Consider the following 20,360-nt stretch of genomic DNA (forward strand, 5'->3'; position numbering starts at 1 on the left):
ACTGAAATGTAACGCCACAGCAGGAGGTACATGCATGCTGACTCTGCATGTGTGTGTGTGCATGTGTGTGTGTGTGTGTGTAAGCAACTTGTTCACTAGGTCACCTTGTTATCAGCTGTCACCCAAACTGCAAGTCTTACCCCCCACCTGAAAGACAAGTTGTCGGGTGCTATGGAGACAGATAAATAAACCCCACCCCTCGCCCTGTTGGTATGCAGGCCTTTAAGCACACACGCACGCACGCATGCATATGAACGCACGCGCACGCCTACAGCAGCTGGGCTGATAGCAGCCCTTTGGATAGTCATTAGCTATATTCTTGACTGCCCAGCAAGACTTCCTTTGCTTCACTGCTCATTTCCTGTTTTCAAGAAACAAAATATTTCCTTTCTTGTATTCAAGCCTATTGTTTTGCATGCTGTGTTCATATATAAATCAACTGGATTTCAGCAGATTGAGGAGGAAGTCATATTTTGACGCACATCACTTCAAGGCATTTGGAAAATCATTTTATTCACCAAAACTGATGATACATGCATGCAGTAAATACGCAGCTCGGGCCAGCTGCTAATCAGCTTATTTAGAAAGAGCAAACTGGGCTAAAGGGGATGTATAATTGCTGTTTTCCTCCATGTTTTATTTCTTTTTACAGAGCCAGACAGACGGTGTGTCTCAGAGCAGCATGTGTATTTTCCAGACTAGCGTTTCTGGATTCTATCTTGAACCTTCCTGCTCAGACTCTGACCTAGAAAAGTGCTTTGGTTAACCTTTCCCTCGGGAGGTTGAAGGCATGGGTCAATTACAGAACAGTAGGGCTGGAGCAGGAAGACAAGTAATGACATGCTTTCAAACTTACTATACGGGATTTAACTGAAGCCCTTCAGGTAAAAACTAATGTTTAACCACCAAATAAACCACTGCAGAGTCAGGTTTTGTTCCTAGATGTTAAAATACCTGCATATGTGGACATTTCTGATTTCTTTTTCTTGGAACTTTCTTTATTTAGCAGCTGGTGATGACTCTTGCAACTTCAGCTGTGCACTTTTGCTGCAGTTATCTGGCTGAAACACCAGTTTTGTGCACTAACAGTTGGAAAAAGACCAGTGTAATCTGATGTTGTATAAACTGCTGAGCAAATGTTTTGCAGTGTGAGGGTGCCTCGATAGCAGCGTCACTAATGTGATTCAACAGGCTCTGGAAAGAATCTGCAACACGATAGCTGCAGTTTTATGAAGCGACGAAGAACTTAAAATAATCCTCTGGGAAAATTCCACCTGTGATTGTTAGCACGCCGGCTGTGGGAAATAACTGTGTTATAACTGTAACACAGCCAGTAATAATCAACAACACTAACGAAAAATTAGGCCTCTTAAAAGTGTTTGAGGGAACAGCTAAAAATGAGGATAAATGTGCTCATATGCAATCTTAACAAAAGCTAGATAAGATAAATTGATACCATTCTGTTGCCTGTAGAGTAAATATGCAGTTGAATCAGGGGCCCATTAGTTGAGCTAAGCATAAACACCAGCATCAGTGGGAAAACAGCTGTCCTTGCTCTGTCCAACGGGAACAAAACCCACTCACCACCTTGTCTAAAGTCCATTAATTAAATATATGTTTGTGTAATCCTGTTCAAAAGCTGAGGAAACACCCAATTTTTTGTTGTGTTGAGATATAATGGAGATCTGGACATAGATACTGACAGAGACTCTCAGCACGTTGACGTTAATGGGCTTGGACACACGGACTGTATATAAAAGATGGACATAGCAGCCGTGACATCACCTCTTGGACTGGTTTTCAAACTGGCTGCAAGCAAGGATGGATCTGACTGAGAGGACGGGGGATGCTGCACACATATACAACAGCAAACTCTCAATCACAGTCACCAAATGTTGGGGTGATGGTAGTCTGTTTGAAAATTTCAACATATCACCCACCCCTAGAGCAATTTTATACCCATGTGTGGTGCCCTTGGTGTGATGCCAAACAGCATTGTACCTGCTGTATCCGCTAGTCGTGCACCTCTTAATTTTTATAACCTGGATTTTTTGACCGCTGCTGCCACAGCTGGGTTGAAGACTCGAGTATTGGTTTTTACCGCTGTTTTATTGATATATATCAGTACAGAAGTCTCAAAAAACCTTTGAGTGTAAATGGATGTGGCTGTGTGATCATATTACATCTGGCGTGTGAAGCAACCAAACCGGCAGGTACACTGGAGCCTTAATCCCTTACTGCATGAGCTAAAATGCTGAGTCAAACCAAGCCCTCATCTTGAACCTGCAATTCGTGTGTAGGACACGTGTTTGTATTTTAGATGTTATCAATAACTGGGCATGTGCAGGCATGTGTCTGTTTAACACATGCAAAACACATAACACACACACTATGACCGGTCTGCTTCCAAAATCCAAGCCTTGTCAAAACACAGCTGGGCTCCACTGAGGTTTTAGGACTATTCATTTGTATTATAAAGTCTTGAGTGTCTCAAAAACAGTGTTGCGTTACTATAATGGCCACCAAAAAAAAAAAAGGATACTCCCTTGATACTGCCATGACTCCTTCTTGTCTTTTTTCCTTAATGAGAGGAGAGGACCGAGATTTATCTCCATTCATTAGAGCCCACAACAGATCTCAAGAGTTGTGCTTCAGAGGAGCAGCGGCAAGCTACAGGGGAATGGCTTGTTTTGGCTCACCACGGTGTTTTACATCCAGACAAATGAGGGAGCTGGCAGGAAAATAATGAGGGATGGAGTGAGAGTGAGAAAAGGAGAGCAGACTGAAGAAGAGGAGTTCAAGCAATGAAGGAGAGACTGAAATGGTGAGAGAGGGTTCGCCTTTAGCCAAGAACAGGCCCTTAAAAATTAATATGGTGATCTGAATTCATCCCAAGTGCACTGAATAATTGAGAAGTGTCTTTGAGGAGAACAGATCGTTCTGAGGGTGACATGGGTGGTGAGGATCCAGAAAATTAAGAGAAAAAGAGAGAAAGAAACCAGAAAGTGTGCTTTTTTATTGTCCAGCCTCCTGACAGAAGTCCTTAAGTACATACAAATCCCTCAGGAGAGTTCAAAATGTACTTATTTCTGTGTGTTTCACTGGCCTGATTAATTATGACAGAAAATCTGAAGAAGAATACAGTTTTTAATGCAGAGTCAGATGGATAGACTGATAAGATAATGAAAGAGAAAGAAAAGCAGATGCTGGCACTTGTTGACGTACAAAAGTGGCCAAAAGTATTTGGACACCTTTGTTATCTTTCATCTGTAAGTTTTTAATTATTGTTTCCTTGTTCCACTGAAAGGGGAATCCAAATGCTTCGGCACACAAATGAATATCAGACAATAGTGCATAACCTTGCAATATAGTTTGGGAAACACCCTTTCCTGCCAAACCAAGTCTTTAAATCTGCAAGTGCAGATAGTTTTGTGAGTACAGTGTCAGAAAACATCTGCATTGATATATGTCACCAACCTACATCTTAAGCCACACGATCTCTAACTATGGCTTTTTAAGCTTTTTGTCTGTAGACAGTTTGGAACAGCTGAAAATGACAAATACAGAGTGAGTAAACCAAAATATTAAAGTTGTACAGCTAAGCAATGCAATCAGGCTCACTACACTCTCTCTGTAAGCCAATGGGAGCTCCTATTTTGCAATGTTTTCTTAGCATTGCTGATTATGGCCTCTTTAAAATAACACATTTGGAAACTGAAGCCCTGACTTTACACTGACTCCAAGCCAGGTGTTATCACCCATCCTCTCCCACCATCTCACCCACAAGCTTATATGGATTGATTTCCCAGTTGGTCTTGCGGCATAATTTCTCCCTACGACTTATGCAGAAATTGCATATGGATGTGATTTTGATTTGTCCGCATACTTTTGTCCCTATAGAATAATTTTCAGACGCACATCTAGATGGGAAAAAGCTGTGTGGGCCTTTTAAAGAAGATGTTCCCATAGATTGGAAATGGAACTGGAACAGAACCTGGGGGTTTCCTGCACACCGAGGTTGACTGCTCTGGAAGACGCTACTCACACTTGAGGGGGAGCCTGGAGCTGGTGGGTTCCTATAACCCATTGTCCCTTTCGTCTTACACACCCTCACGCCCCTCCTTGGGGAATCACAGCCAGAGGGCAGTTGTAATACCCCAATTTAGAGCAAAGCTTGTTAATTTACCCCCTTGGCCCCCTCCTCTCGTCCCCTCCTCTTACTGTCTTGATACTCCTTTTTTTTGGCTTCACTTCCTTCACATTGGTAATTTCCCAGCTCCATCTGAGAGGACTTCAGATTGTGCTCCACATACAAACAGACACATACACACACCACCCATTTCTCCCGCCTAATCTTTTCTGGTATTCTCCTTCAGTATTATGAGAGTTTCTTTAATATCCCGTCATCAACCTCAAAGAGTACTTAAAGCTGAGGTAGGCCACATGTTTTTCCTCTGGCTGGACAAAAGAAATCCTTAATAATACAACTGTAATTTAAGTGGTCTGGGAGGGAACTAGACTCGTTTGCCTCCCTTGGACTCTGGTTTTAGGCTTTAGAAAATCCAGCCCTATTACGAGAGACTGGTCAATCACGTCTTTTCAGAACAGATCAGGTGAATAGTCATATAAAAAGGTGACTATGGCATGCAGGGTTTTAGTTCATATGAAGAACTATTTTCACTATTTTCTGGTGTTTTATTTAATTTGCCGTTTCTAGAATTCGATCTGCACTCAAGCTGGGCTCCTATCAGCCAAATAAATCTCATCACTCAACACTGGAATAATGAGCAAGGAAAAGTGAAGAAAGCGTATTTTTCCCCTCCTTCCCTTTTCTCCACCTTGTCCCGCTCTAATAGAAACAATAAATAATTTTGGCTCCATAGAATCAACTGTTTCGGAGTGCCTGGATAATCAAACACAGGCTTATTGTAACTCTGTTTTCCACACAAAGTCAGATGGTCTAATGTGTAACGGTTAGGTCGGGAGCCTGTTTCTATCCCTGCGTGTGCGACTGTTGCAGTTGTTCTGTAGATGAACCTGTTTTCTTTTCTCTTTGTAGAGTGAGAATCAGATAAGGTGCCTTTAACTCATGTGGTTGTGACTCAGTGTTCTGTGGTTTCAGCTGAACGTGAAGTCTCTCCAAGTAACCATCAATTATCCAAGGACTTTAAGATTTGTTTAAAGTGTGTTGCAACCATAAGGATCTTAAAGACTAACATAATCTAATCAATAAAATTAATTTCAGATCCCTGTATTAATTTACATGGCATAAACTAGAACTCCTGAACTTTGGCGATAAGCCCGAACATGACCAGACAAATGCACTAGATATGTCTCAGCATGTCTGTGTGGGAATGTCTGGTCTAACCCTGTTTAAAACACACACACACACACACACACACACACACACACAGACAAGAACTTAAGCAATCGACTTTATATCAGATGGCGATAACCGTACTTTATGTGCAGTGTAGCTGTTACAACCTCTTAACCTTAATTACCAATGTGACATAACTAGGACTTGGCCTGTGACGGGCAGCCACTGGGAACAGGGAGCCTATTACAGCGAGGTTAAGTAACACTGGAGCACAAAGTTCACTGCAGCTGAGAATACTTGCGTGTACTTGCACAGAAATACACACAGGTGCACCTAATCTTTGGTTTATGCAAACAACACGCACACACACATACACAAACCCAGTGTTATGCATGTGCATGCATGTGTGCTATTTTGAGATTCACTCCCCCGCCATACCAAAGCTTTTTAGCACACGTTTCACGCCCCCCCCCCATCCCCCTCCCCACCCGCAACCACCACCACCAGGACAGAACCTTTGCTGAAAAACTCCAACTACTGGTTCAGTCCAAAAAGTTAGGTATATCTGGTCAAGCACAATCAGGAAAAATGCTCATTTGATTCTGCTTCTGAGGGCAAAAAGACAATAGTATAGAATTTTTGATAAGAATAAAGAAAAGATACAGTTTTTCTTTTAACTTAGGAAATGAAAACTTGTTTTCAGTGTCTGAGAACAAGTTAATGACAAATGGTAAATGTTTCAGGAAAAGAACATCCAGTTTCCGTCCCCGGTTAAAGACAATCTAAGGTAATAAAAGCGTTATTGTTGGCTATCTGCTTTTACTGAGGCTGATGGTTAACTGAGAAAGACATGGAGCACAATGTTGTAGGTGGGAACCTGTGAGAGAGACCTCAGGAGGATTACTAGGATTTGCTCAGCAAATCTCTTCAACAAAGGTGCCCTGGGTGCATGAAACTGTAGGTGTTCAAACCTCTGTGTGGAGGTGAAACCTAAGAGCAAAGGAAAGGGACTCTGAGGTCCCCGTGCAGAGGCAGTCCTCTAAAAACTGGGCTCTGCAGGCTGTCTTTAGTTTCATGGGCTTTTCACTAACGCCTTAGTACAGCTTGGGACATGCTCAGGCCTTAATGCTGAGAAGCCTGCTCATTATTTCAGAGCTGTAGAAGTGTCATCGTTTAAAAAAATCCAGTGTTATAGAATCACAGATTATTTCAACACAGATTTCAATAAAGATTTGGTGAATCCCTGCAACATGTTTAACTTTTTTTCTCTCCAGTTTGAGACCTTTTGTGTCACACTTTGAATAACTGGATTCCTCTATGAAGGAAAATCATCCCAGCTGTGGAAGTACACCTAATGAATTTGTGGCTTTGATAAACATCACCACCCTGGAGATGGTATTTCACATCCCTAAACGCCACTGGAAGTAAAGCCCAAGATCAGCTGGAATGAAAACTCTCTGTTCTTGCAGTCTGGAAACCTGCAAACACGAACCACTTTATTTAATTTGCTACCACCGCTCCAGCACCAAAACACACTAAATGGAAAGATTTCCTCAGCATCACACATGTAAACAAACCAGCACGCACAAGAATATGTTTCTGGTTAGTCAGTTGGCAAGTATCCTGAAGATTCCTGATCCAGGCTTCTAATTTCTGTGTTTACCTTTGCTCAGGCTAAAAACAAATCCAACCTGATTCACAAAAGATGTTTTTTGGAAACCTCAAGGCACTCATCCTAATGGGCTCAATAAACGTTGCTCACTGCTCATTTCCTAGAATCTCTACAAAGGACGTGACGGGTAGTATGACGCTGAGAGACACACTGGCCACTTGAATGAAATATGCCTGGTTAAAATAAACTGCACCACTCTGTATCACAGATCTGTGATAGAAAAAGACGTCAAAACTCTGTTACACCCTAAAGCAGCTAGAGTCTGCCTGTCTTATTCAACAAAAAGAAGAAAGAAGAAGGCATAGGCTGTGAGCCCCGGCCAAAATTTACTGACAGGACATGTGTAACACTAAACCTCTGACAGCTTGGCCCTCATGCCCGAAATTCCAGGAGTAACAGCCCTGCATGGTGACGGTGAACTCGGCCTTGATGAGGCTACACCCCGAACCATATCACATAAGAAAACTTGAGAAGCCCTGACAAAATATGGGCCCCCATAGGACCGATCCTTCATCTTATGGTGGGTGTTAATCTCTGCTCTTTGACCTTTTGTACCTCCCTCCTACGCCCTCTCTTTTTTCACAGTCCCCATATGCCTTTTCAGTCACCAGATCGATGCATAACAGCTCGCCCAAACTCAGGGCAGATCTTATGTAATTCCCCCATGGTAGGATCAGCAACCTTGGCAGTTGCCTACCTGACCCAGGAGACTGGCAGATCCCTGCCAAGGTTTACATAACAAATAGCAAACAGGGCCTCTGTGGTTACAATAGCATAATGGAAATGTAGCTCATATTTATATATATATATATATATATACACATATATATATATATATATATATATATATATATATATATATATGAACAAAGTGACTATCAAAAGTGTCATTCTAGTATCGCAACCACAAAAAGACTGAATGGGTGCACTGAACCAACCACAGTGAGGTTTCATTGCAGAGGTTAGTCATAAAAGGAAGGCCTCGGGATTCAAATGTTTCCACAGAGCATTAGTGTTAAATTGTTATGTTTACATTCAGCTCCTTGGCCAAGCGGATTAGCTGCTGTTCAGTAACTGTCTTATATAACTGCATCATTCTTTGAGAGTCTTATGTAGCACCGCTTCACTCAAAATATGCCACTGTGTTTCCAGACAAACCGGTTCAAGTGTTCGTTTGCTCCATTTCCAGCCATCAAAGAAATATCACGGATCAGGAACTTGGAATTTTTCCAAGTCTTATAATGTTTTTTTGGAATAAGCTCCTCATGTCACATTTTGTTACATTTAGAAAATAATTATGTAAAGGAGTTACCAATCCTCAAGCTGATTAAGCAGATTCATGATCTTAAATGACCTTAAAAAAACCTGTGTTTTCTTACTGCTCTGTAATTTCCATTAGCATGATAATGAGAGGTGTAATGAGTGCCAGACTTCCCAAATAAATAGAAGCTGAAGGGGGGGGATCTACAGTCTTGGCATAATTGAGTGCATGTGAGTGTCTGTTTGTGAGTGTACGTCAGTGGGTTTGCAAGCCACATGCTTTTTGTTTTTGTTTTGATGGAGGAAGGGGGGGAGGAGGGGGGCTGGTGGGCTGGATGGTGGGAAGACTCTTACCTTCCATCCTGCGGAGCTGTTGCTGTCGCCTTTGTCTTTGAAGTAAGGGATGGATCTCACCATCCACTCATAAATCTGGGACAGTGTCAGTCTCTTTTCTGGTGAGCTCTCAATGGCTTTGGTTATCAGGTCGGCGTAGGAGAGATTCCCCCAGGCGTTACGGCGAGATGATGTTTTCCTTGGGGTCTGCACGGCAGACAAGCTGCTGGGGTTCACAGCGCCAGGGGTGGCCGTCGGGGAGTGTGTGGAGAGCGGGGAGCCACCGCTCTCCTGGCCGGGTGAGGAGAGCGCTCCATCGGCAATGGGACTGTTGCTACTCTGATCTTCTGCCGCCGCGCCAGAGCCATTGGCAGCCGCGGTGGCACTGTCCTCTTCGTCATCCTCTTCCTCGGGTATAATATCTGTGTCATTGCTCTCCGGCTTCACCGCGCTCGAGTCCGGTCTCGGCAGAGGCCAGGTGCAAGACCTTGGCCGCTTTTGGGGCTCAAAGTCCGGGTCTATAGCCACTTCCAGGTCCTGGAGTGTGTCGGGGAGCGGAGCCTCAGCCATTCTCTCCGGCTCCAATCACAATCTCGCCCCCGCTGCCAGGTAATAAAGTTACAGGACAAGAAATGAAGAGCTGTCAAAGTCGCATCCCATGAATGCGCGCTCCCGTCCTTTGTTGCTAATTCTATAGCAGATAAGTCCAGAGAAAAACTTCAGTTATTCACGCCTGGGAAGGACAGGAAGAAAAGCAAGAATCAAACCCAAAGCACTTCGTTATAGAAAAGCAAAAAAGCAACAACAACAAAAAAAAAGACGAGTCTACAAAACACAGTGCTAAGTGTGTCAGTGAAGCCACACTAGTACTATTTAAACATGGCACCCCGTGATCTTCACTACATTTATAATAAAATACTACTTCACTAACATAAGCTCTACGCATAATCCCCTCCTGCTGCAAGAATCTGGAGAGCAGCGGCGGAGGAGAAAGTGATAAAGCTTCCTTTCTCTGGGGCATAAATCTGTTACGAACACTTTAAATTAAATACCTTGCACGGCCGGTCACTTGATCGCACAAAAAACCTCAAAATACAGAAAAGACTAAATCCCGGATTGTCCACAGCCACTTCCAGTTGCCATCTTGACTCTTTTCTCTTTCACTCCTCAAGTGCGCACAGCGATGTAAAGGCAGACAGGACGCATGCAGGGCAAGTCGGTGTCGATGTGGAATAAGACTGCCACCTCACTCTGGGTTACTACTGTATCTCGATCTGCTCTCCACACACTGTGATACATACACACGCGCATGCATAGGCTCACATACACTCTCTTTACACACACACGCGCACGCAAGTCGATTAAGGACCAGCCCCCTGGATCCTGCGCATGGGATCGCCTTTTAAAGTGACACTACAGTTATATCGGACGCCTGTATCTCTGCGCGCAGAGGAGGCTGGAACTATAGATTGCTGCACGGCTGGGACACGTCCTGACATGTCAGTGGTGTGCAAAGAAATTAAAGGACACAGGAGGAGAAGGAAGAGGGAGAAACACTGAAGTCCCTAACATGTTTACTTCAGAAAGGATTTCACTGTTAATGGAAAGTTTGCGGCTAACATTTTGTTTCAGGAAATGGAATTTGTGGCACAACAGGTACAGGTAAATATTTTTTTTAAAAGCAACAAGTTTAATGTCAGTTGCTTTATAAAACCTTATAAATTGTTACATTTATCAAGTTTTATATATGATGCAATATTAAAATTACTCGTTTTCTGGCCAAAACACATCTAAAACATTTATATTAAAATAATATTTAAAAAACATACTGATTTACATTCATCTTTAAAGTTAACTTCCTATTCAGTACTCAAAGTTCAGTGGCCGATTGTGCCTTTAATCAGTCAATCACGCCCAGACCACGCCCACTGTAGTCCAGAATTACGTCACCCCTTCTAGAGATGAGGAGAGTAATCCTAGATGGTTCTCGGTCCAGTAAGTGATGCTCTGGGCCTCCATCCCCTCCTCCCCGCTCCTTCTCCTCCTCCACCTTGACTGCTTCAAAAGAGCCTCGTCCACGTCTTTGTTTCACCGAGCGCGCGTGTTCGCCTTTCTGTGCAGGAATGCGCGTTCATAAAAGACTGAAGGAAAAATATCACTGAAGCATTACAGCATTACAGTAAGCATTACATTACTGTATGTTTTCAAGCATCTGATCCAATAACACGTTAGAATTTATGTGCTGCTTTCATTTGGTGATTTATCACATTTAATTTCTATGGCGTCATTGTCACATTTAAGGGTTATTGCTTCCACTACCAGTCAGATCATGCAAATAAACAATGTATTATCCATTTGCTGGCCTTTGAGTAAATCTCACCACAGTGCACAAGCATTAAGTATCAGCTGGTTGTTATTATTAACACTATTGTTTTACTGTGCTCAATGACACACATTTTCCCAGGTGGCCTGGTAGCCTACAGCTCACACGCTCATCCACAGCAGCAGGCTAAAGTGTGTACTGTACAGAATTACACACACACACACACACACACACACACGCATTGTGGGATGGTTTTTGTTCCCTTCATGTCAAAGAGAATACCTGATGCAGCAGTTTGGCGCCTGCCGAGAACTACAGAGTTAAATGCTCAGTGGATGTTCAGCGGGAGGTCAGGATGTCTGAGTTTACACACACACACAAAAAAAGCCCTGTGGACTTTCACCAACATGATCACACTTTTATCTTTCAGCTGCTTTATATCAGGCTGAACCTTCAAGATATCCGAAGGGAGTTAGTGTTTGGTTACTCGGGGAGAATTTTAAGAATGATTTTGTTTGGGTTTAATATTTTTGCAGCACTAAATCATTAACTACACTTGATGGTTTCCCCCCGCTCTAACTACTATAAATCTGATGCACCGATTGTTATTTTTTAAAATTATTTCAAGAACTTTGAGGCATTTTTACACTGAATCTGCTCTTATCGACCTTAAAATTGCCTTTATTTGTATAGCTTATTTTGTTTTGTAGTTTTTTATTTCTTCCATAGCAGTAGCAGTTGTTTCTTGAGCACATTTATGGCATCTATTGAGCCAAAAAAGCCTCAACCTTTAGATCAGTGGTGTCAAACATAAGGCTCAGGGGCCAGAATTGGGCCAGCTGGATGGCTTTGAAAGTGTAAAGGAGGGCACAGATTTTGGTGTTTTAATGATATATATATATATTCGTCTCACTTTAGATCAAAGTGGGCTGTATGTTAGATGTTTCATACTTTTTTGAATAGACCAATTACTGACTTGTTTGCTCTGTCAGCTGGTCAGCAATATTGACATGCACATTTAAAATAATATGCTTATATTTTCTTTTATTGTATGTAATATTTAATAAGTGTAAGGTATGTACTCTACTTCCTTTTTAGGCCAGTTTGTTGTGCGCCAAGATAAGTCAGCTTCACCCTACATGCCCCTTCTGAACCTTGTAAATCCAGGATTGTCAACACACACGAATCAAAAAGCATCTGAATTTTAACTCCTCTTCTTTCCTCCAGGTGAAATCACAACATTATCAGGACAGTTTTAGGCAGCAGCCTGATGAGCGAATGGATGATATGACGGTGGACAGGAGTCAAAAGGTGAACTGTTTTAGTCTTCCCTATGTCAGCATGGGGTAGCCAGAATCCAGGCAGGACTGAGACGACAAACATTCCTCTAAGCCAGCGTAAATCATCCAATTAAGACAATCACAAAGCAAGGGCGGCCTTCTCTGTTTATGTCAGATGTTTGCCCCAAATGGCATAATGGTCTGATTGGATTAGGGGCCTCCTCGTGGGTGGAGATCGTTTAAAAACAAACAAACCCCAAACTTTAATTGAAAGTTGTATGGTGGGTGGACTTGGATCTTTTACTACCCACTCAAGCACATTTTAATGATTGCACACATGATGTGTGTACACGCACCCACATCGTGTGTATGTGTGTGTAGGTGTGCACGCTTAAATCTAATGAGATTATACATTTACCTCAGTGTTTTTGTAAGCTACTTGTTCCATGATACTGGCTGGATGGACACTTCGTACAAACAAACTGTGTTACATAACGGTCTTGGTTTAGATAATGTAGTCTGTAGTCAGAGTGGGCTTGTCCGGTATGGAGCCGTGCACTGTGATGACCTTATCCTTAAATGATAAGCCCTCTGCCGCCTCCTACAGGCTCATGTGAGGGAAGTGCAAACGAATATGGATAACACAGCTAAAGTTCCAACTGACTTTGAATTTACATGAAAATATAGCTGATATACAAGAAATATATTTATATTTTAATAACCAGAAATTAGATTTGCGCAAACTTACTGATCAAGTTGTTAGGTACAAATTTAAAGATCTATTCAAATTGTGCACAAATAAAACAAATATTATTGCAAGACAAAGTTAACTTTATTTTCTGTCCTATTTCATAGAAAGCTTACAAAAATGGCAGAAGTTCCTTAAAATAAAATATGTTAAGTATATTGAATAATAGCAAGCATATCCGAAATCAACATCAATGCTCAAATGGACAGCTTGAAAACATCTTACCCTTTTCACATCCACCCACTAGAGGGCAGTAACCAACTGCAGTGAAACACACTTCCCTCACTAAAGCGAGCACCCTTTGCATGTGGTTCACTCATTTTAGAGAGGTTTTCATATTATTTAAAACAAATAGTTCTCAATGGGGAGATAGCACATGTCACAAAAAACGACCAGACAGAAAAAAAGGACAACACACACACACACACAGGTACTATGCTTTATTTTGGCTTGTTAAATATTGATTTCCCTGAAGAAGAAGAAGAAAAAAAAAGATGATTTTGGTTTCCCAAAACAGTCCAACAGGTCTTTTCTTCTTCTGTTAAACTGAATGCATCTCCTATGCAGTGTTAGTGCTTAGGGCTCTGTGCTGTGTGGAGGTAGATAATTATCATGACAGTTAGGAACAGGTGCTAAGTTTCACTGTGGTTCTTTCTGCGACTGCGGTCTCCCTCCAGCCAGTATGCCTCCGTCTGCATCTCCATCAGTCTAGAGATTGTCCTCTGGAAGGCAAAGATCTCCTCCTCGGCTGTGAAGAGGGTAAGCCGCTCTGCTGCCTCCTGAATAGACGAGTCGACACCAGAGTTGGCAACTTGTATACTCAAAAGAGAAATGTTTATGCAGCAGGGGAGAAAGATGAGTGTAGAGTCATCTATTTAATCTCCAGTCTGTACATCTGTGTGTAAATATGTGAAAGTGAATACTGCATTTCTGTAAACAGGATCTCAACTTCAATAGCAGCAACAAGCCAGTTTGTTATTAAACTAAAAAAAGAAAATAATATAGTGATATCCGATTCAACAGGATAAATAACAGAGATGTGACCATACCTCGCTGAGGCCCAGGTCATCCAGGAGCTGTCGGTCCCTCTCATCATCTCCTCCAGTGTGGACAAAGAGCCGGTCCAAAGGAGCATCTGCCAGCAGCACCACCCTCACCTTGGACAAGGGGCCAAGAAAGAGCGATATGACAGTTCCTTCTATAACATTAAGGGCTAAGTGTCTGTTTACTGGTAGCTTACTCATACATTAATTCCTTGTCTTGAATTAATAAATTTAAATTTTATTGTGGGATGTGTTATTGTCTCATTGATATGACAAAAGTGCTCTCATTCACAATCCCAAGGTTTCTTCCTGTTAAAAGGGAGATTTTCCTTCCCACTGTCACAAAGTGCTTGCTCATAGGGGGTTGACTTACTGTTGGGGTTTTCTCTGTGTTACTTTAGGGTCTTTAGCTTACAATTTAAAGCGCCTTTAGGTGATTGTTGTTGTGACTTGGTGCTATATAACTAAAATTAAATTGAATATAATATGGGGTTAAAAGGTAACAAATCAGTGAGTATGAAGTTACCTGTTATGAGGCTGGCACAGTGTTGAGGAGTTTAGCCCTTTTAGTAAATACTTTTTTCAGTGCTGAATGGAGCATTTTGCAAAAAAAATCCAATCAAACAAATGAAAAACCCCTAAAAAATTCACAAAGGACTTGGAAAAATTCAACTAAGGTAAACTTATTGGAATAAACAAAGTGTGATAGTAGCCCCACTGGAGCCTGACTGATATATTTATTGTCCAAAATAATCCTAATGATGATGTTGGCCTATCACAGGTACCTGTATTGGTGTATATATTTCCATTACCAGGTCATTAGCTGGGCTTTAATCACTTTCACTGTACCAAAAGATGATGTGGCACCAAAAGTTGGTAAAGTAAAAGTTTCCTACCTGTAGCCAGCAAACAAAAAAGACTCTTACATCTAAAAAAAACAAAATACCAACACGCTTCTCTGTGTGTCTGGGTAGGACTCCAGCTGCTGATTCCATTCATTGCCCTGGACTGCGAGCAAAGGAAAGGCAAGAATCGGCCTGAAGCAAGAGAGCCCACTGACTGTGGCTTACAGAAGTCTGCCTGAACAGCATAAAAGTGACAGGTACTTGGATGTGTAAGTCCATTAGCAAGACTGTCAGGAAAGTGTAATGCAGATTCAGTTCAGCTACGAAGGAGTTCCAAATTTCTGATCCAAGGCCAACAAAGAGACTGAAAAGAGATGTTTGTGGATGATTAAGAATAATACAAAGCACCTCTGATGGTTCACATGGAAACTGGATGACATGGAAACCCACTGTGGAAAATGCCACAAGCAAGACTCACCTTTCATCACAGGGCAACAGGCTAAACCTGAAACCTCCATCAAGCAGCACCAATGCTAACATCCAACACAACCTGTCAGGGTGCAAGACTGCAGTGACCCAAGGGAGCATATACATGGAGGCATGACTAGCTCCACGGTTGACACCTCATTCAATTTATCAAGCCAGGAGAGTGACGTAGCAACATGACATCACAAGGCTTCCCAAAACCTCTTTCTCCAGGAAAGGACTGGGGCAGTAGGGTTGCTCTTGATATACAGCTTCAGTAGCATTCATATATCACCAAAGATCACCACAACATATTCATATTTATCCAGAGCTCTGGACAGATTCTGCCAAGGCTGCCTTTCAGTGTTCAGGATGCTCATAAGCATACCATGATTAAACATCCAAAGCTTCAGAGAGTCAGGCTGGACCACTGTCAAAGGTGGAGTATGATGGCCTTTAGCAGCATGTCACCAACACAGCTGTCTAGAGATGTAGGTGCACCCAGGTGGAGAAAACTCTGTGGTAACTCTAATGCTCCTCCTCCTTCTCATTTAATGGTTTTACTTAATTTTTACTACTTTCTACATTGTAGATACATACTGAAGATGTCAAATACATGAAACAAGATATATGGAATTATGTAGCAAAGAAAAAAATGATAAATAACTTTAAACTAAATATGTTTTATATTTTAGATTCCTCAGACTAGCCACCCTTTATTTGTTGACAGTGCAACAAAACCCTTGGTCTTCTCTCAGTGAGCTTCATGATGTAGTCACCTGAAATGGTTTTCACTTCACAGGTGTACCTTATCAGGGTTCATTTGTGGAATTTCTTGCCTTCTTAATGGGGTTTGGACCATCAGTTTTGTTGTGCAGAAGTCAGGTTGGTACACAGCTGACAACCCTATTTGACAACCGTTAGAATTCATATTATGGCAAGAACCAATCAGCTAAATAAAGAGAAATGACAGTCCATCATTACTTTAAGAAGTGAAGGTAAGTCAGTCCAAAAATTGCTAAAACTCTGAATGTGCCCCCAAGTGCAGTCGCACAAACCATCAATCGCTACGATGAAACTGGCTCATACGAGGAGGACCCCCCCCAAGAGTCACCTCTGATGCTGAAGATGAATTCATCCGAGTCACCAGCCTCAGAAATCGCAAGTTAGCAGCACCTCTGATTAGAGCCTAGAGGAGATTGTGTCCATCAGGCCTTTATGGTCAAATAGCTGCTAAGAAACTACTAAGGAAAAGCAATCAGCAGAAGAGATTTGTTTGGGCCAAGAAACACAAGGAATGGACATTAGACCAGTGGAAATCTGGTCTGATGAGTCCAAATTTGAGATCTTTGGTTCTATCCGCCGTGTCTTTGTGCGATGCAAAAAAGGTGAACGGATGGTCTCTACATGAATGTTCCCAACGTGAAGCATGGAGGAGGAGGTGTGATGGTGTGGGGGTGCTTTGCTGGTGACACTGTTGGTGATTTATTCAATATTGAAGACACACCGAACCAGCATGGCTACCACAGCATCCTGCAGTGACATGCCATCCCATCGGGTTTGCGTTTAGTTGGACCATCATTTATTTTTAAACAGGCTAATGACCCCAAACACACCTCCAGGCTGTGTAAGGGCTATTTGACCAAGAAGAAGAGTGATGGAGTGCTGTGCAAGATGGCCTCCACAGTCACCTGACCTAAACCCAATCGAGATTGTTTGGGATGAGATGGAGCGCAGAGTGAAGGCAAAAGGACCAACAAGTGCTCAGCATCTCTGGGAACTCCCTCAAGACTGTTGGAAAACCATTTCAGGTGACGACCAAATGAAGCTCACTGAGAAAATGCCAAGAGTGTGCAAAGCTGTAATGAAAGAAGAATCTAAAATATAAAACATGTTCTGAGTTATTTCAGACTTTTTTGTTGACTACATAATTCCATATGTGTTCATTCATAGTTTTGATGCCTTCAGTGAGAATCTACAATGTAAATAGTCATGAAAATAAGGAAAAACCATTAAATGAGAAGGTGTGTCCAAACTTTTTTAGTGTATATATATCTTGTTGGAAGCCAAGAGTCGACTATTTTATATTACACACTCTTGGTTTTGAACTGAGATGTCCAACACATCCAACACTTTTATGGATGTAATGTGGGAAGATTTCTAAGCAGTTGTAAATAAAGGCAGAAAAGCTGCATTAGAAATCCTTCGGTAAGACACGAGTGTAATAGAATCCATGCCTTTCATTCTTTTCTTTTTTTTTGTTTTCACCTTTTTGTCATAGAAGTTGTCTATGAGGGTGGTAAAGCGTCTGGCCTGATCCTTCATCGACAGCGTCAGCACGGGAACGCGGCGGATGAACACTGTGTCGAAGAGCCGTGCCATCTCCAGGTAATCGCTGGCACCCAAAGCCTGGAGAACAACAGAGCGTGTGAGATACTGAAACAAAGTCAGACCCGAGCTTCAAACAGACAGCACACCACAAAAGAACACAGCAAAGATTTCAGCTTTGCACATGTGCACAGCTGCTCCATAAACGGGTACGGGCACTGTGAATTTCTGCACTCTGCACACATGGCCTGAAAAAATGACAACTGTGAAGTGAGGGCACCTTGTGCAAAAAGGTTCTCGCTGTTGTAATTTTCGTCCTCGTCCTTGGTTCTTTGCCATTCAGGCTGATTGCTCTTAAAATTAATGAGGACTCGCCAACATATGCCAGAGGAAGCCTTGAAGCTCACATGCCTTCTAAAACTCGCTGCTGTCCATCAGGGTTGAGACTTTGCACACACTACACACTTCCTTTTTGAGGCGCAGTGGGCACAACTAATCATAAAAATGTCAATAGACTTTCTTTTTGACATTGAGCAGAAAATACCTCATCCAGTTCAAAGGCCCGGACAATAAACAGAGCATAGAGGTAATACAGGGACAAGAGAAGTGCTTCGAATTTGAGCAGTTTTGATTAGTAATGAGTGGATTTTGTGTGTCTCGGTAGTAAAAAAAAAAAAGAACAAGAAGAAGGATGTGGTTTGACTTTGGTCAGAGGTCACAGGCTGTTTTAAATGCCATCAAGCAGTTCTAATCTGTTCTTTATCTATACAGCGAGTAACTGTTGTGTTAAAGCTAAAAACCAAGAAAAGCTTACCTTAAAACACTCCTTGTTTTACTCTTTAAGTTTTATGTAGCCAAAAGATGTTAAGTGTAGTTATGTATCAGCCTGTTTTGCTGCACAATAATGACAAATTAATCGATTGTAACAATACTCACTCTGCCGCACAGCTCATCAAAGGTACAGTCAGCCACGGTTCCGCAGGTCTTTTCTAGAGTCACATCTCTGCCCAGCACTGAGAGCACCCGGGGACCTGTAGCTATGGAAACGCACACACACACACAATGTACAATGGCTACAGTATATACATGTAGTTAGGTTAAAAGGTAGTATATTTATGAAGTTTGCTTTACTACACATTCACGAATTTTGATCTTTTAACCTCTAATATAAGACAAAACAAAAGAAAACATAACGAAAAAATATTGTTTACTACTAAAAAACTATTTACTATACAATTAAATCATAAAATTTCACAGCGTTAAAAAAACAACCCTTAAGGCCCAGTAATTTTAAAAATCTAAGTTCAAGTCTAGATTTTGTTTTTAATTTAGAATTGTGCAGCTTTTGTTTTTTCCTGTTGAATTACAACATATAAAAAAATTACACGAAAAGCATCAAAAATAGCCCAAAAAATGTATAATTGTACTATCTGTGTAGTTTAACCCTGATAAATGTTATTTCTAAGTGCCACAGACTTCTATTGTTGTAACAGAACTATTTGAAGTAGGCGAGTGAGCCGTCTCGTGGGCTTGGGTGACATGAATATTAGCAGTTAAAAAAAACCTTCAGAAGATGCACTAGATAATCCTGTATGATTGAAAAATCATGGTCTTCAAAGTCCCCAGCTGTTTTGGGAATTTAAAAAGACAACAACATTAAAATAAAAAATTTAAATCTATTTTTGAGCCTTAAATACTAAGAAAGGATAAATGTGAGACAAATTAAGGTAGACATTGATGATTTGTCTAATTGTTGTCAACACTGTTGATTTTGGTATTTTCTTTTATCTTTCATATATATAAATATTACAAAATGTGTAATTTTGACGTGTCCTTGTGTCACAGAACAAAAGTAAAAAATAATCAATCTTTCTAAAATGCATTGTCTTCCTTAAATGCCCTTACCACTCTTTTGTCTTAATGAGAGCTCTTCAAACAGTGCATCCAAGAAGGCCTCTGCACCAGGCTCCCCTGTGCTGCACAACACACATGCACCAGCGCGCGCACACACAGGCAACGAAACAGAAAGGAAATAATAGGATATGAAATTAATAATGCTGAAGTGGCCACATCAAACGGTGGCAGCAAGGAGAGCAGGGGAGAGGGGTACTTAGCTTTTCACTCCATCGGTAAAAAACAGGATGTTAGGCTCTAAACACAAGCATTAGCCTGTGAATACACGTCGAAATGAGATTGTGAAGTGTGTGTGTCCGTGTCTGCGTGTGTGCTTGTGTTTTAACTCCAGGTAAAAGGGTGTGATGTACTCTATTTACATACAGTGAAAAGACGAAAGCACTTGTTTGCCTGCGTGCGCGAGTTCCTAACAGCGCATATGTAACAAGGAAAATAGAAAACTAGCTTTTAAAGCTCTGCCCTTTTCTCATATTCTATTGATTCCTCTTTTTATTCTTTTCATGGATCTCTCAAGGTAATGCAGGTCTTTATAAACCTCCCAGCCTGCGTCTCCCTCATTTATTCATCTGTTTGCCTTTTCTTTCTGCCCAAACTACATGATGTGCACAAGCATTTCCTGTGTTTGTGTGCGTGTGTGTGTGTTTAATGCAGTTTAATGTGAACTCAACCCAGCCTCCGCACAAACTCTGGGCTGAGGCGGACTATAAAGAGGGAAGCAGAGAGGTAGCGTGTTTGTGTGTCTTACAGGTAGTAAAGTTTCCCTGCTGCAGCCTCGCCAAGCTTCCTGTAGTCAATCCCTGTGTCTAAGCAGACGGTGTGGCAGTATTCC

General features: G+C 41.7%; 2 protein-coding genes and 1 long non-coding RNA gene across 5 annotated transcripts in view; 1 reads left to right on the forward strand and 2 right to left on the reverse strand.

The window, feature by feature from the left end:
- The window catches only part of foxo3b (forkhead box O3b), a 43,490-nt gene extending 33,607 nt beyond the window's left edge, over nucleotides 1–9,883 (reverse strand). The window contains exons 1-2 of the mRNA XM_005454618.4: nucleotides 9,638–9,883; nucleotides 8,607–9,318 (exon numbers count right to left, since the gene is read on the reverse strand). Of these exons, the coding sequence (XP_005454675.1) occupies nucleotides 8,607–9,155 (549 nt within the window). The 5' untranslated portion in view covers nucleotides 9,156–9,318; nucleotides 9,638–9,883. The remainder of the gene's footprint in view (nucleotides 1–8,606; nucleotides 9,319–9,637) is intronic.
- Nucleotides 9,884–10,045: 162 nt separating this feature from the next.
- LOC112842482 (uncharacterized) lies at nucleotides 10,046–14,089 on the forward strand. Of its 2 annotated transcripts, none has more exons than XR_003214263.1 (3): nucleotides 10,046–10,247; nucleotides 12,136–12,219; nucleotides 13,960–14,089. It is a non-coding gene; the product is annotated as an uncharacterized LOC112842482 (long non-coding RNA). The 2 variants fall into 2 exon arrangements; XR_003214264.1 differs by lacking the exon at nucleotides 10,046–10,247 and adding an exon at nucleotides 10,259–10,764.
- The window catches only part of afg1lb (AFG1 like ATPase b), a 31,485-nt gene continuing 24,123 nt past the window's right edge, over nucleotides 12,999–20,360 (reverse strand). For both annotated transcript variants that reach the window (XM_025899151.1, XM_005454747.4), the window contains 6 exons: nucleotides 20,277–20,359; nucleotides 19,523–19,593; nucleotides 18,554–18,654; nucleotides 17,558–17,698; nucleotides 13,986–14,093; nucleotides 12,999–13,715 (listed from right to left, as the gene is read on the reverse strand). In XM_025899151.1, the coding sequence (XP_025754936.1) occupies nucleotides 13,569–13,715; nucleotides 13,986–14,093; nucleotides 17,558–17,698; nucleotides 18,554–18,654; nucleotides 19,523–19,593; nucleotides 20,277–20,359 (651 nt within the window). In that variant the 3' untranslated portion in view covers nucleotides 12,999–13,568. The remainder of the gene's footprint in view (nucleotides 13,716–13,985; nucleotides 14,094–17,557; nucleotides 17,699–18,553; nucleotides 18,655–19,522; nucleotides 19,594–20,276; nucleotide 20,360) is intronic.

The sequence above is a fragment of the Oreochromis niloticus genome, linkage group LG15 (genome assembly GCF_001858045.2).
Source record: "Oreochromis niloticus isolate F11D_XX linkage group LG15, O_niloticus_UMD_NMBU, whole genome shotgun sequence".
Lineage (NCBI taxonomy): Eukaryota > Metazoa > Chordata > Actinopteri > Cichliformes > Cichlidae > Oreochromis > Oreochromis niloticus.